General features: G+C 36.6%; 1 protein-coding gene across 1 annotated transcript in view; it reads right to left on the reverse strand.

Moving 5' to 3' along the window:
- Positions 1-17,343, reverse strand: part of Smp_081720 (hypothetical protein) — a gene marked incomplete at both ends in the record, with an annotated part of 49,763 nt that extends 32,420 nt beyond the window's left edge. Inside the window, 3 exons of the mRNA XM_018790492.1 lie at positions 14,369-14,518; positions 16,281-16,567; positions 17,244-17,343. Coding sequence (XP_018646223.1) covers positions 14,369-14,518; positions 16,281-16,567; positions 17,244-17,343 — 537 coding nt within the window. The remainder of the gene's footprint in view (positions 1-14,368; positions 14,519-16,280; positions 16,568-17,243) is intronic.
- Positions 17,344-17,615: the final 272 nt, after the last annotated feature.

Below are 17,615 nucleotides of genomic sequence, written 5' to 3' on the forward strand. Positions count from 1 at the left end.
CATCAATGGGAAGATTCAAACAAACAATACAATGTGAATTTAAACTTCACTCCATTGGACAATCAAGTGACTATCATGACTCAGTAGCTGAATGGATAGCGCGATGGGGTTTGAAGCGAAAGGTACTGGATTCGAGTCACAGAGTGAACATCAACTCTGAAATGCAAGTATATCCAGCTGACAAATCTCAAATAGGACGAAACGCTCGTCAAATTGTATTCCACTGCAAGCCACTATCCATCTTTGCTTATAATTTAGATATATTCTCTATGAATGAGATAGAAAAGTAAGAAGCCCGAAGGTTACCGTCAAACTGAACATTTAACTATGATTTTATTCAAATAAAGAAGAACAAATAAAAGAAGAAACAGGGATAAAAAGACAAAAGTACATTGGTAGATTATCTTTGAATGTTTTAAAACTAGTTACAAGATATTATGTAATACATATTGTGTAATGTAATTGGTAACTTATGTTATAGAAATAGTGTTTTACACCATTTCTTTATTCCCTGTAATAACTGACCCAAGGTATTCAACATGAAAGATGAGTATAAAAGTGTTTCTAGAATCTGTCAGCTGTCTGGATTCATTAAAGAAGTATTATGTAATGATGGTACTTGTTCATGTGAAACAATAACATGTTATACATTCATTTAGAGAGACAGTCCTACTGTACGGAGCTGAAACGTGAAAAACTACTTCATCCATAGTCAAGATGGTACATGTATTTATAAACAATTGTCTACGTAAAATTCTCAACATTCACTGAATGGATAACATCAGCAACAGCGTTTTATGGGAGAGGACAAACCAGCTTCAAGCTCAAGAGGAAATTAGGAAAAGCTGTTGGGAGTGAATCGGACATCGGAAATCACTGAACTGCATCACGAGGCAATCCCTAACTTGGAATGGTGAAGGGAAGCGTAAAAGAGGAAAACCAAAAAACATATTACTCCGGGAGATTGAAGCATATATGAAAAGGATGAATGTTAACTGGATAGATCTGAAAAGGTGTGTTCAGGACAGGGTTGGAAAGAGAATGCTGGTGTGCGGCCTATGCTCCTCGACGAGGGGTTTCAGGCGTAAGTAAGTAAGTAATTACATTCATTTAGACTACAGTAGGTGAAAATAGAATTCTTATGAATAATATTGAAGGTTTGTGGAGTTTGGTAAATGATACAACCCCTTTCACAATGGACAGACCTGTGTTAGAGTACCAGTGAAGACCAGAAAGCATCTAACAGTTTTTTTCATTCTAGTATAGGATTTTCACCTGAGATCGAGTTCATAAATGTCAAATCTCATGGTAAGTAAATGAGAATTAGGCAGCTGATCAGGGATCCATAATTTCACATTTCTCGCAGTTAAGTGCTCTGGCGCGAGATTGGTAGGTCCTGGGTTCGAATCTCGCTAGGCGGGATCGTCGATATGCACTGTTGAGGAGTCCCACAATAGGACGAAACGGTCGTCCAGTGCTCGCAACAGGATTATTTGAAAGCTCCTTACTTTCATTTCATCCTTCCATGGTTTAAGTGATTATTATTAAGCTTTTATTTGGAATGCAATTCATCAGCACTTTTTTCTTTTCCAGCTTCATAAAGATGAAATTTTAGTTTTCCTACTAAGGGAATATTAGATCCTAAACGTGGTACCCTATGCATAAGAAGAATGTAAAATCAGTTCCACACATGAGTATAGTGTGATCAACTTATTAAATCACCTATAATAATGCAAATTCAATAAACTTGGAACTATCTTACAAATTAAGTGGTTTATGTCGTCTTTCAGCTTATTGAGTATATAAGTAGTAATAATAGCCTACGGATTATTCATTGACAAGGAAGTATTGTAGAACATTGACCTATATCATTAGCGAGTAAATTATTTCATATTATTTTTGTTGTTTTGAAAATGCAATATCTTGCATTTGCAACAACAAACCAGATTCCAGTGGAGGAAGAAATCAAGAAGAAGCGCTGGAAGTGGTTAGGATACACATTGAGGAAATCACCCAACTGCGTCACAAGACAAGCCCTCACATGGAATCTTGAAGGTTAAAGAAGAAAAGGAAGACCAAAGAACACATTATGTCAAGAAATGGATATAGACATGAGAAGAATGAACAGAAATTGGACAGAACTAGAAAGGAAGGCACATGACAGAGTGGGTCGGAGAATGCTGGTTGGTGGTCTATACTCCACTAGGAGTAACAGGCGTAAGTAAGTAACCATCAGTTGCTATCATCTCGCAAATCCCAACCAGGTAGTCTATATCTACCAACACTGCTCAGTTCACTTGTCAGTGACTTCATGGATTTGTGCCACGTTTTGGTCTGGCCGCCCTTAGCTTTCTTCCAACCTACTCCTACACCATGAAACATCACTCGTCATGGCGTCTATTAGTTAGGCATACATAACCCATTTCCTAGCCATATCAACTCATGAAGTTTCACTACTTCATCAATTGATTAACTGGTGATCGGCCTATGCTCCTTCATGAGAGGTAGCAGGTGTAAGTATATTTTTTTCATTAATATCAGTTTCCTCACACACCTCATTCAGATTTAGTATTGATATAACTTTTCTTTCAAATGTGATCATAATGCTTGATACATAGAAATCAGTCTACTCACCAAAGTTATTTTGGATATTCTGATTAAAATAAATACAAGATAAAGTTGAATAGCTTGTAGAGAATAGTACAATTCGATTATATTATTCGTTACGATCGGCAGAAACCAGCTGTTTCGTCACTATTTCTGAGTCCTCAGTTGTACATACCAACGACTTTTCAAACGATTAACCTCAGAACCATCAGATATTGGGATAATAATGTTACACTTGAAATACTGTATCAAACTAAGTATAATTGAGATTATATGCCATCAGATTTTAACCAGGTATCATCTGAAGGTGATATGTACCATGAAAGACCTAAAGTTCATATGGTCTTGGATGTGTAAGGTTGAATGGATGAAAATTTCGTAAACATTAAAATTTACTTAGAATGATTTATATTGATTAGTCTAATATCACCCCGTTTGGCAGTGATATCAGACTTTTATTCTCAAAAAACAATCTATTTCTGGGGTCAAACTTAGTTTATCCCAATCTCTATTACGGTTTGAATAATGTTTTCTGGTTAGCGTTTTTTCAGCGAGTTGATTTTCTACGGGATGGGGTCGCTAACCCCATGCCCAACCCTCTTCCTTTACCCGGGCTTGGGACCGGCAGTAGCCCCCGGAAGACCTACAGGCGGAGTTCTGGAAGAAGCGCTGGAAGTGGATCGGGCACACTTTGAGGAAATCATCCAACTGCGTCACAAGACAAGCCTTCGCATGGAATCCTGAATGCTAAAGGAAAAAAGGAAGACCAAAGAACACATCACATCGAGAAATGGAGACAGACATGAGAAGAATGAACAGAAATTGGATAGAACTAGAAAGGAAGGTGGAGGACAAAGTGAGTTGGAGAATGGTGGTCGGCGGCCTATGCTCGATTGGGAGTAACAGGCGTAAGTAAGTAATCTCTATTACCCTAAGTATCTATTAAACTTTACAACATCAGGTATTTAAGCTGTATCCTTGTATCAGATTTTACTTTTGATCCACGCTTCTGTGATTCCAATCTTCTTTCGTACGTGTAGAACTATATTTTACTTCCTTTCAGCTTTCAGTCAGATCTGAGCAACTTTAGGATGATTTTTAAATATAATTAATTCAATTCTAATAATTCTGTTTGAATTTGATGCACAAAAAAATTTAATTAGATTCGATTTAATTGTTAAATTATTGAGTCAATTAAAGCTACACAATCATGGAAAACCTGGGAGCACTGGAAGGTCGTTTCGTCATAGTATGGGACTTCTTAGCAGTGCGCATTCACAATCCCGCTCGCGGGATTTGAACCCAGGATCTATCACTCTCGCGCGTGATACAGTAACTCACTGAAGACATTAGTGGATGGTGAATAAATTTCGTGGATTGATTGAAGTTAGACGTTAACACAAATGGATGCCGGATCAGTTGTCTACAGATTAAGCGTTCGAGCACGAGCCCGGGGTTCCTGGGTTCGAATCGCGCTAGCGGGATAGTGGATGCGCGCTGCTGAGGAGTCCCATACTATGAAGAAACGGCCTTTCAGTGCTACCAGGTTTTTCATGATGGTGTAGCTTTAATTGACTCATTAATTCTACCAATAAATTACTGCGATCTCCACAAAACCCGCATCTGATAATAATTTCGATCAATCAAAAATTTTTTATAGTTGAAATCATGAGTCAATTGAAGCTAGACCACCATGAAAAACCTGGAAGCACTGGACAGCCGCTTCGCCCTATTATGCGAGTTCTCAGCATGGCGCATCCACGATCCCACCTCACGAGATTCGAACTCAGGACCTACCAGTATCGAGCTAGAGCACTTAACCGATAGACCACTTATTCGGCCGGTCTAACTTCAACCAATCCACGAAGTTTGAGCAACCGTTCACCAATTGTCTTCAGTGAGTTGTTATCTCATAACAGACGTGGTTGAACTCCACTGGTCACTGCTTCCCACTAGAACTCCAGGATATGTATCTTGAAGTCAGTCACTAGTGAGCATATGATTATCCAAACAGTAAGTCAATGATGGATAAGCACAGGAGATTTTATATGTTCAGTATTTTTTTAAAAATACAATAAGTCCATGATCTTTTGTATGCTGACAACTTCAATACGTCAGTTCTCATATTCAATGAACAGGTCATGGATATGAACTTTGATAGGATGAGATAAAAAGGTGAGATCATTTCAGGGTTAATATTTTTTTCATCAATTTTGTATGAATCTCATTCAATATGACTCATGTAAACCTTCTTGCAGTGTGACATTTATATTCCTTGGATCACTTTAGGTGGACTATGGTCGGAATGTTTTTTGCCGAAATTAATGTAAAAATGAGTCTATTTTAGTTAAATGACAAAGTGATGACTTAAAGAGTTAATAAATCATTACTACTACCAAACTTTCTACCTCCTATGATACAGTCTAAGATTTCCAGTGTCTGATGGTTGTCATTTATAAGTAGTAGGATGGCTGATAGATATGCGCCACACAGATCATTCGGTTTATGTGAGGGCTTGGATACTACTTAGGTGCCCAAATCGAAGCAGGTGATTTGATTAGGGGGCCACATCCAGAGCCTTATACCTATAGGTTTGATCTATAAGACAATGGGGCAACATAGGGAGATGCAGTCCCATATATCCCATTCATACAACATTTATTTCCTCAGGATCCTGGAGCCGATGTCTACCATTGATTTGGAATGAGGGTTTTACAATTTCTCTAGGTGGATCCTTCATATCCACCTACCTGGCAAAGCGTCAGACATTTGCTTTTCGTCCTCTCAATTTCGTAAACAACACCGGTGCCGCAAAAAAGACAGTGAGTAAGACTTCTGTGACAATGGCTGTATACGCATGGTCATATGAGAGTATTTCGAGAGTGAGAGCTGACTCTCCCCACTCTCAGCTGTACCAGTGCATTTGGAAGCAAAGACGGAATAAATGACACCATCAATCATGAATGAACCACTGACTGCTTCTTTTCACAATGAACAATTTTTCTCTTCCACAATGACTTTTCTGTTGACATCAATCACTTAATAAGAAATTGTTTTAAACACTTTTAATGAATTAAAAAAGACGCCGAATAAAACAGTTCTCACATAGATACAAATATTTAGTTAGGTAAACAATATATGTATATATTACAAATTATTCCCCCTCCCCCCCCCAAAAAAATATTACTTCCATTCTTGACTGTTATTTTTTCAATTTGACATAGTGACAAAAGAGAAAGAGAAAGAGAAAGAGAGAGGGGTGACGGAGGGAGGGGAGTGAAAAACAGTTACTGTTTATATAGTATCCTATCATATTTCATGATAAATCCATGAATTAAATGATGCCCATAAACAAATGCTTTAATTCGATCACCTATATAAAGACTAAATAATAAAATAGGAAAATATTGTATCCATCCCCACCATAACATATGAAAAATATTTGGATGTGACCTTGTATGAGAATGATGTATTCAAACAAATAAGGGGGAAAATAAAAGAAGTAAAAATAAGTTAAGGAAAATCATCCCAGTAATTATGAAATAAAATTAGATGTTAACTATCTCCTGATCGAATTGGAGATTCGAAGATGGAACTGCTGTTCGTTCCTGTATCCAGTGTTGGTAATGTACATATGCTTGTCATATGCAAGTCCAATAAGCTAATTGAATGAGATTAAAGCTTTATTGGCTAACATGAATTGAGAGAGATCTGTAAACTCATATATATTTTCCCCCTTATTAATATAAGCCAGATGTTCGGTTAACATCTTATGACTCGTTCTTTAGGAAACGAAGCCAGACATTAGTTAGTAGCGCGGGTTTATTATTTGGCCGATATCTTATTAACCTACAATACTACCCTTGATGGGTTCCTCTGTAAGAATTGAAGTCGTCTACGTCAAAAGTTGACTGATAACCAAATGTTATACTCTGCCTGTTCAACAAATAAATGAACTAAAGTTCTAGGAGGTCAAGTTCTTCAATACTCACATCCTTTAATATCTTAACGTTTTGTTCTCAAAAGTTCTGCTTAAACCATGTAATAGATGGTTCTTTTGAAAGTCACTTCGTTAACAACCATTTGAACAGTAAGTTGATGATTTTAAACCACAAGAGACTAAACATGTTCCATGTTTTCATCAACACAGGAGATTGACAGTGGTTTATTTCCACTCTCTTCCTACCCTTAATGTCATTTTTGAGGTCTGTACACCTTTCAGTCAAATACTAGATCCACCAAAGAATAGAACAGGTTAGAAATAAAAAAAACATTGATTTCCTTAAACATACAAGATGTGTGAGATATGACTGTCTTGAATTCGTTACTGGATGAAATGACTATTTGTATGATATTAGTTGAGGGGATTTACAACTAATTTCATACTTATTGTTGAAAGCGTGAGTCAATTGAAGCTAGACTACCATGGAAAACCTGGAAGCACTGGATAGCCATTTTGTCCTATTATGGAACTCCCCAGCAGTGCGCATCCACGATCCCGCACATTGTCGAAAAACATGATCCATTCTCGAGTTTTTGGGACATCCCACTATGCTACTTACTAATAATCAGTAGTTATTTTATACTCAACCATTTAAATAGGCTGGTTAGTATGAGTGATATCTTTTGTATCAACTTGCTTCCATTCATCTTTTCATTTGTACTAGTATCGCTTCCTCATCCAACTGATTTTCTTTAATCACCATACTTTTTGAAGCTTTATCTATATTGAACTAATTAAATATTTTCTCAACTCAACACTTCGTTTATTACCATTAACGTCTGTTTGAGTGTATCTTCTACAGTGTAATTGAACTCAAACACTTCACTGTTCAAACTTTGTAACTCATATTACCATTTAGTTTCGAGACTTAGACGCCTAATTAGATCATGATTACGAAGTCGTTAACATTTCGATGATACTTACTTACTTACGCCTGTAACCCCCAATGGAGCATTGGCCGCTGAACACCGTTCTCCAACCCACTCTGTCCTACCCCTTACTTTCTAGTTCTATCAAGTCATTGTTCATTCTTCTCATGTCTGTCTCTATTTCTCAGCGTAATGTGTTCTTTGGTATTCCACTTCCTCTTTAACCTTCAGGATTCCATGTGAGGACTTGCCTTGTGACACAGTTGGATGATTTCCTCAATGTATGTTCTATCCACTTCCAGAGCTTCTTCCTTGATTTCCTCCTCAACTGAAATCTAGTTTGTTCTCTTCTACAGTAGCATGTTGCTGATAGTGTCTGGCCAATGGATCCAAAGTATTTTGTATAGACAACTGTTGATAAACACTTGTATCTTCTGGATGATGACTTTCGTAGTTCTCCACGTCTCCGCCTCATACAGTAGAACTGTTTTGACATTTGTATTGAAAATTCTGATCTTGGTGTTGGTTGACAGTTGTTTTGAGTTGTGGATGTTCTTCAGTTGTAAATATGCTGCTCTTGCTTTGCCGATCCTCGCCTTCACATCTGCGTCTGATCCACCGTGTTCATCAATGATGCTGCCATTTTGATGACACTATCAGATAGGAAATCACACATACAGGAAACCAGTCACACACTAGATGACATTTCATATTATGAAACTAGATGACGCCAGTTTGAACTCCTTGAGGATCATCAGTTCCCTTAAGAGTGTAACGAGAGCTTGTCTACGAGTACTACTTAGCTCAAAATCTAGATCAAACCGAGGTTTTCTCCTGATTATCTGAAGCCATTTTAATGAACAATCTTTTAAACTTAGTTAAAATATTAAAAAAAACGGCGGGCACACAAAAAGGATACCATATTTTGTTTGGTTTATAAAACAAAGTTAAATTTAATACTAATGGATCTAAGTAACTTGCGGAACCCAATGTCCAAGTTTCATATTTTGGATCAATTTTTAATGTTACTGGAAAAGAAAGGACAAAAATTTCGAAATAGTTAATCTCTAACAAGGAATCATAGTAAAAGCTAGACCACCATGGAAAACCTTGAAGCACTGGACGGCCGTTTCGTCCTATTATGGGACTACTCAGTGGCAGTGCGCATCCATGATCCTGCACTCGCGGTGACTAGTGGAGTTCAACCATGTCTGTTGTGAGATATTTACTCACTGAAAACAATCGGTGAACGGTTGCTCAACTTCGTGGATTGGTTGAAGTTAGACATTAACACCGTTGGATGCCGGGCGGTTAAGTGGTCTATCGGTTAAGTGCTCCGGCGCTATACTGGTAGGTCCTTGGTTTGAATCTCGCGAGTGCGGGATCGTGGATGCGCACTGCTGAGGAGTCCCATAATAGGATGAAACGGCCGTCCAGTGCTTCCAGATTTTCCATGGTGGTCTACCTTCAATTTACTCAGGATTTCAACTATGAAAATGCTGAAATCTCCAAAAAACCCCTTCTGATCATAATAAAAGCATCAAAAAATATTGTGAATTGATTAAACTTTGTGTAGAAAAGTAAAAAGATAAAGTATATTCGAAAAATAATATATGCATCGGTCCAGGTTGCCATACCTCATTAGCATAACAAGATCAACACCGAATTCATAGAAGTAGTTCATTTAATGGTGGTAATTTATAAAAGAAAGATTGTATATAAGGATATGGTATAGGAAGAAAGACAGATAGTTTAAGGAAAGACAGAGAGTGTATACACCTACGTTATTGTGATCAATTCTGAGTCATGTCACCTAGAGTCTCCAACCATTGATTACGACAACTGTTTCAGTTTACTAACAACAGATAGTTAGTAAGGTTTATGAAGTAAATGATTCCATAACTTAAATTCACTTTACTATTGTTTGTTTGAATCTTCCCATTGATGTTTGGGACTGCAACTGGTCAGTCTCTAATTGGCATATGTGCATAGTGTGCGTATTGCCTCGATATAGCCTTAATTCACAATCATGGTAAGCAGAGATGGATAGTGGATAGCAGTGGATTCCAGGACGCGCGTTTCGTCCATCATCAACTCCAGCTGACGAGTCCCAAATAGGACGAAACGCACGTCAAACTGGATTCCACTGCTAGCCACTATCCATCTCTGACTCCATAACTTGTTTAACTCCAGAATGGAAGCATTTATAAATGGCTATCAAAAACAGAAGAGTTGTAGGTGTTAGTTGGGAGAATGCTAGGGTTAATAAACCATGACATTTCATTATTCTCTGAAGACATTAATTGTTAAATTAAAACATACTAGTCGGTCCAAATTACCTGGTTAAGATCCAATTGATTATCTTAAGCAATGGTTGGAGACATTCATGACATATCCATGAATCAATCTTACTAGCTCAAATGTATTCAGTCGTTGTTTATCATCAAAATCTTGAGTCTTAGAATTATCTCATATACTTAATCATGCTGTAATGAATGAGAACACTAATGGGGACAATCGAATGTATGTAAGCACAAATTACAAACTATCCCACTAAAATCTGACAACCATACTGTAAATAGTTAGCTTACAAACTATCAATCAATGGTCTCAATCTTTACCATTCCTTCTGCAAATATCAATCTATCTTCTCTAATTTCATTGTTTATGCATTTTCATACCGATCGTGCTTCGTTCCTGTTCGTTCCTTATCGATCTTCTGCCAAAATACATTCTATGCTTGACCATCACCATATACTACTTATATGGATATAAGTAACCCATACTACAACATTAATTCATTCTTCTTGAATCGTATTATCCATGCCTAATGTCTAATATTAGCACTGATAATCTTAGTAATCCCACTACGCTAACGTTCCTGTTAAGAATTTCATCTGGTTGTGCTAATATAGTGTTACAACATGAACTAACTAACCAGATTCTATGTTGATTATAACTGATCAGTTTCTATTTTATCTCTCCTATTATTAACTTTATCATTTAAGCATTCCCCGTTAGACAAGAAGATCTTCTGAATTCTTCATGTCTCTATCATTTTTCTCTTTTCAAATTTATTTCATTGGATTATACTCCTTCAATAACATCTTCAAACTCTAATCTTTCCCATTACTGCTTATACTCTTACTACTTCTACCACTATGGGATTTGAATCGACAACTGCGTCTCTGTGTTAATGTGGTATAGCAACTCGAACTGATGTACGTACGTACGAAGTTCTATGTTGTGACTGACTGACTGAATGACTGTTCTGGAAAATCTTACACTAGAACAAAGTAGCAATTCATTACTACCTAATTTCTAATGATCTATCAACTGTGATCAATCTGTCATGAATATAACTCTACAAATAAAACTAATCATTCAATTCATTGAAATATTAAATAAATAAATGAAATTAATTTATGATTATGAAATACTATAGTCGTGATCAGGAATCAATTGAAGCTAGACTACCACGGAAAACCTGGAAGCACTGGACGACCGTTTCGCCCCATGGTGGGACTCCTCAGCAGTACGCACCAAGGACCTATGAGTCTCGCGCACGAGCGCTTAACCTCCAGACCACTAAGCCGGCATCCAACAGTGTTAATGTCTAACTTCAACCAATCCACGAAATTGAGCAACCGTTCACTATTGCCTTCAATGAGTTGATATCTCACAGCAAACCTGGTTGTACTCCGCTGGTTACTGCTTGTCACTAGAACTCCAGGAAATATCTCTTGAATCCTGTCACTAGTGATTGGTTGAGGTTAGATATAAACACTGTTGGATGCCGGCCAGCTGAATGGTCTAGTGGTTAGGCGCTCGCGCACGAGATTGATAAGACCAGGGTTCGAATCTCGCGAGGTGGGATCGGTTATGCGCACTGTTGAAGAGTCCCACAATGGGACGAAACGGATGTCCAGTGCTTCCAGGTTTTCCCTGGTGGTCTAGCTTCAATTGATTCATGATCTCAACTATAAAATTGCTGAGATCTTCACAAGTCTCCCTTCTGATAATTACGAAATACATTTACTTACCATGTCGTTTATTTAAAAATTTTTGAATGGTATCCAATTGAATATCTTTAAGTTTATGTTGTTCATTATTGATAATTGAATTCTATTTAATCAGAAAAAAACTTATTGTTTAAATATTTGAATATATAAATATTGGTACAAGAAAGCACTAAATAGATATGAGCCACAGAAGTTATTGGATTTATGTATAGGCTGTGACACTGCCTGAATGGTCAGACCGAAGCAGCTGGTTTCTTAGGAGGGCCACTCTCCAAGCCCTCGACCTGAAGGTCTGATCCACAAGGCAGTAAAGTAACGTAAAGAGATGCAATCGCATGATAGCCAGTGACCAACAATAGGTTCATATGCCATTTGTTTCTTCAGATGCCTGGAGCCCATGCTTACTATTGGTTTCGAATGAGGGTTTTCCTATTCACTTAGATGGATCCTCCATATCCACTAACCTGGTTTCAGTGCCCGATATTCACTTTACGTCCTGTCAATTTCGTAAATAACACCGGCGCAGCGAGAAGGCAGTGAGTAGGACTTCCTTGGCAATGGTTGTATACATTTGGCCATGTGAGAGCATTTCGAGGGAGAGAGCTGACCCTTCCCCTACCCTTGGTTGTACCATGGCATTTGAGGGTAAACAATCCTTGACTTTACATTTCACTTATTAAACAACATTATGTTTTGTTTTCATTACATTATAATTGTTAAAATGATATTCAATGATACAAACTACTTTCCTATAGTACTATTAAAATCTTATCAAGCTAAGCTGGATTCATTGAGACCTTCTTAAATAAGAATAAATTGCTTAAATATGGGGTATATATAATGATTCATGGACAAGGAACTTCATTCATTCAAAGCATGAGAGACATTCAAAAGTGCAAACAAATTGTAGATGACTAAAACGTCATCAACAACGTTATATTGTAGTGAACAAGAAGACGGGTGAGGACAGTCGAGTACATCCAAGCACAAATAACAAACTATCTCATTAAATTCTGATAACCGTACAGTGATAAACAGTTAATGTGCACACTATCAATCAATTGTCTCAATCTTAACTGTCCTTTTTCTGCAAATATCAGTCCATCTTCTCTAATTTCATTGTTTATGCATTTTCATACCAATTGCACTTCATTAGTGTTCTCTTCTTATTGATCTTCTGCCAAAATACATTCTATGCCTGACCATCACCATATACTACTTATATGGATATAAGTAGATCACACTACAATATCAGTTATAACTCAATAACCTGTAAGGTAAGAGGATAAATTACAATAGTATACTGCCTTTTTGATGGTGTATGTGTTCTCTTAATTAAATGGTCTGATTATAAAGCTTTCATTATCATTTCAAGCATCGTCATCAATACCCATTTCATGTAGAAATCCATATTTTCTATTTCAAGCCAATAATCTGAGTTTATTTGAGATTGTTCTTGAATGTGAACAACTTGAACAAATAGTCGTCATGAAGAACAATTGAAAGGAAAGCCGAACATGTTTTGGTCGGATTTGATCTAACCAGATAACTTTCATATGTATGCTGTATTGAAAACGATCTTTGACAGACAGTTCGTTTAATCGTTTTAAAGAAATGCTATAAGCGCGGTTGAGTTCGAACGCAAATTCCTTTCTTTCATATCAAAAATATTCACCAACTGACTAATGGCGGGAAAATAAACAAAGTGGGAACTAGTTCATCAATTTGTTCATAAAGTTGTTGACTTCAGCTGTCAGTATGGATCGGAAAGTGGGACTGGATTTACAGTGGCAAATATTGTTGGTCCGTGTCAAGTGTATCCAAATTATTGTTATTCTAACGCAACAGGCGCCTTTATTAGAATATCTCAGAGGACATAGCAGGTGAGTAGAAAAGCCAAGAACGAACAAAATACCCGTAGCATACAGGAACCTACTGCCCTAAGCAGTGGTGTCTGCACCTTCAATTGGCTAATACAAGAGGAGACCGGACACTCACGGAAGCATACTAGAAAAGGAATAACATAAGCTGTAGACCTTCTGTCCTTACTACACAAATCTAAATCAACAACTCAACTCATGTTGAAATTTCCATAACAGTTTAGTCTCATAGACTTGCTTGTACTGTCATGAGTTAAAAAAAATAAACCAGTGGGCACTTGTTTGACACATATCATCACTTGAGTTTCTTCAAGATCCACTTATGGTGAACTTCAAAAACTATTACAACTAACTAATATCAATCCACTATACATCACAACAATGATGAAAATTATTGAAATGTAACAGAAAATGATTTGTTTATTTATTTATTTAAACACATAAATATTGGTACAAGGAGGTACCAGATATATATATGCGCCAAACAAATCTCATTTGATTTGTGTGAGGGCTGTGATACTGTACAGGTGCCCAAACTGAAGCAGGTGGTTTTCATAGGGGGTCACACCCCGAGCCTTTGACCTAAAAATCTGATCAACAAGGCAGTGGAGAACCATGAGGAGATGTAGTCCCATGGTAGCCGGTGACCAACGATTGATTCATACGCCAATTGTTCCCTTTGGATCCTGAAGCCCATGTACATCATTATTTTGGAATGAGGGTTTTCCAACTCCCCTAGGTGGACACTCCACATCCACTAACCCGGTTAAATCTCCGGACATTCGCTTTTCGTCCTCTCAATTTCGTAAACAACACCGGTGTCACGAGAAGGCAGTGAGTAGTACTTCCCTGGTAGAGGCTATATACACGTGGCCATGTGATAGCATTTGGAGATAGAGAGCGGATTCTCTCCACTCTCGGTCGTACCAGGGCATTTAGGGGCAAATAATATATATGTACATATCAAATGAAACAGTGATTACTTACATTATACACTGTATTCATATAACCTTCAAGTAAAGGTTCTCTTTGATGTAATGATAATTGTCCATACATAGAATATTTACAAAATCCCAAAATATTTGGTATATCAAATTGAATAATTAATGGAGTTTGCATTATTAAATTCATACGTTCCTAAAATTGAATCGGATGAATATACTAAACAATCTTTATACTAGAAACAATCAGGGTACTATATGTTATCAAATGTATCTATCCAAATGAACAATCTAACTATAATAAGAACAGAGAACAAAAGATTCTTTTTTCACAAGTTAGATAGGTATGCTATGGGAACTGAGACTGATAGATGAACAATACAGTTCATTTTTATCAGAATGCTCACTAGTGACTGACTTCGAGGGGTAAATGCAAGAGTTCTAGTAAGAAGCAGTGATCAGTGGAGTTCAAACCACGTCTGTTGTGAGATAGGAACTCACTGAAGAAAATTGGTGGACGGTTGTTCAACTTGGTGGATTGGTTGGAGTTAGACATAAACACCATCGGATGCCGGCTCAGTGGTCTATCGGTTAAGTACTCTGGCGCGAAACTGGTAGGTCCTGAGTTCGAATCTTACCGAACTATAAAATACGGTTTATGTGAAGACTAGTGATACTTCTTGGTTAAGTAGAATGACTCAATCTATTGAATGAATAAGCGAGTATTATAAATGGTAAATCACTGTTATGTTGAAATATATTGAACACTTCAATAGATTAATATATATATATATATATTTGGTGGTCAGTTAGTCAATTATAAGGATAATTTCCATCACGAACTGACATCAGGTACAAGTTGTCTACGTAAAATACTCAACATTCAATGGCCGGATACTATCAGCAACAGCGTTTTATGGGAAAGGAAAAACCAGCTTCCAGCTGATGAGGAAATGAGGAAAAGACGTTGGAAGTGGATAAGACATACATGGAGGAAATCACCAAACTGCATCATGAGGCAATCCCTAACTTGGAATCCTGAAAGGGAACGGAAAAGAGGAAGACCAAAGAACACATTACTCCGGGAGATCGAAGCAGATATGAAAAGGATGAATGTTAACTGGAAAGAACTGGAAGGACTGCCCAGGGCAGAGTTGGATTGAGAAAACTGGTGTGTGGCCTATGCTCCTTCACGAGGGGTAACGGGCGTAAGTAAGTAGTGAATTATAACCAACGTGGACAATTTCGATAGTAAATATGATCTTAATAACTCAAAGTAATTTTGATTAATTAGAAAGATCAAATTTATTTCAGTCTAATGATATCGTCACCATCAATAAGCATAAACCAAAATTACAGATATAAAAGGGATACCGCCATCAATCTTGGATTTCAATCGTGATCATAATTTTCAACGTTTTGTTGTTTCAATTATTTTTTTCTGGTTAGCGCTTTTTAGCGAGTTAGTTTTCTACGGGATGGGGTCGCTATCTTCATGCCCAAGCCTCCTCCTGTACGGAGTTTAACGTTTAGTTACACAACATCTAATTCATTTGTATTGTTTGTTTGAATATCCCACAGAGGATGTATATATGCTAAAATAAACTGATCAATTCCAATCCTAAACATTGATGGAAAGATTTAAACAACCAATACAAATGACATAACTGTATTTACTTGAAGCTTCATAGTAAGTTTCCTCATTTGTTTGCATTCAATTAAAGGAAGAACCATAATTATAATCGGGTAATGATAATAATATATACTCATTACCAATGGCAACTTGTACCAATGCATATATATGTGCCTGGTCTTACGTTGTAGCTGACTGACTGACATCACCAATCACATGGACACTCTTCAACTTTTTTAAATTTAGTTGCTAACCAACATCAAATAGCAACTAGTTTACAAAAAGACTTAAACAAAAATAAAAGTCGGCAAACAACTCGACTTACTTTTAGTTGATAACTAAATAGTAGTAATATATATAAACTATTTATCTGATCTTCAATTGGAATTTGAAACTTCAATTTTAATTTATCATATATTCCATCATAATTATCATCTAATTGCTGAATAGACATATGGGGTATAATAAGATTTGAACTAAATTGACTATTTAAATCTGTATATGTACTCCATGCATAGCTGATTTGATTAGATCCTTTCAATTCAATATAAACTTGTTTTAAAAAACGTATTTGTGGTTGTTCAATATAAATTGAATCTTGTAACCAAAATCCTTTATTCAATTAAAAAAAAAGAGCACATCATAAGAATGTTTTAATGAAAAGAAAAATTGTTTGTTTGAATCTTCTGATTGCTGCAGATACATCTAGCTGACGAGTCCGAAATAGGACGAAACGTACATCCTGGATTCCATTGCTAGCTACTATTCATCTTTGCTTACAAAGTTGTAAAATGTTTAAAATATATAGAAAATATTTAGTTCGATTACTTAGTTATCTTAATGATTAGTTGAACCATTGAACCTTTAACACTGCCACTATCCGGATCAGAAACACACATAACTAATTCAATTAATATATCTCTCACTAGCCGCGATTAGTAGTTTGAAGTGTTGTGTAGCATAGCTCAGAATTGATCATATTAGCCTATATGCATTCTCATTTTATATTTGCCTAAAGTTTTGGGTTTGATATTATTTCATCGTTTTTACTTCTCGAATTCATCCCGTCTTTCTGAACCGCATTCATTAATATATGATCTTTCTAGCCATCAATGGTATTATTCGTCACTCTGTCCTTAAAACCATGTTGGTGTGTTGTGACAACTCGGTTTGGTGTACATTTATGCATCAATCCACGTTGCCTATGACTGACTTGCTAAAATATTTATGTCTAAGTTTGTATGCATGTTACTTCTAAGAAATGATAGATGTGACAACCGTCACTTACGTTGGGAATAGATATTTTTCTCCTCAAAAGACAAACTCGAATCTGATGCTAAGTTATTTGTTTCAAGGAATACGGAAGTATTTTCGAAAATGAATCGCATAACCTTGTAATGTTGTGAATAATTTATTTGACAAAATGCCTGTGCAGAATAAACTCTAGCTCTATAGTAGCCGTGATATCATTTGATGTGAACGTAAATTCACATTCGAGAAATTATTTATCAGTCTCTTCACTTAGATAATATTTTGAGGCCACCCTTTATAACCCTGAAATTATCAGTTATTCTTACACCAACAAGTTGGTTTGTCTAATCAGGTAGGCATTTATAGATGGATAGTATACAGGACTCAAAGTCACAGAATATCATGCATA

Source organism: Schistosoma mansoni, assembly GCF_000237925.1.
Source record: "Schistosoma mansoni, WGS project CABG00000000 data, supercontig 0080, strain Puerto Rico, whole genome shotgun sequence".
Classification (NCBI taxonomy): domain Eukaryota; kingdom Metazoa; phylum Platyhelminthes; class Trematoda; order Strigeidida; family Schistosomatidae; genus Schistosoma; species Schistosoma mansoni.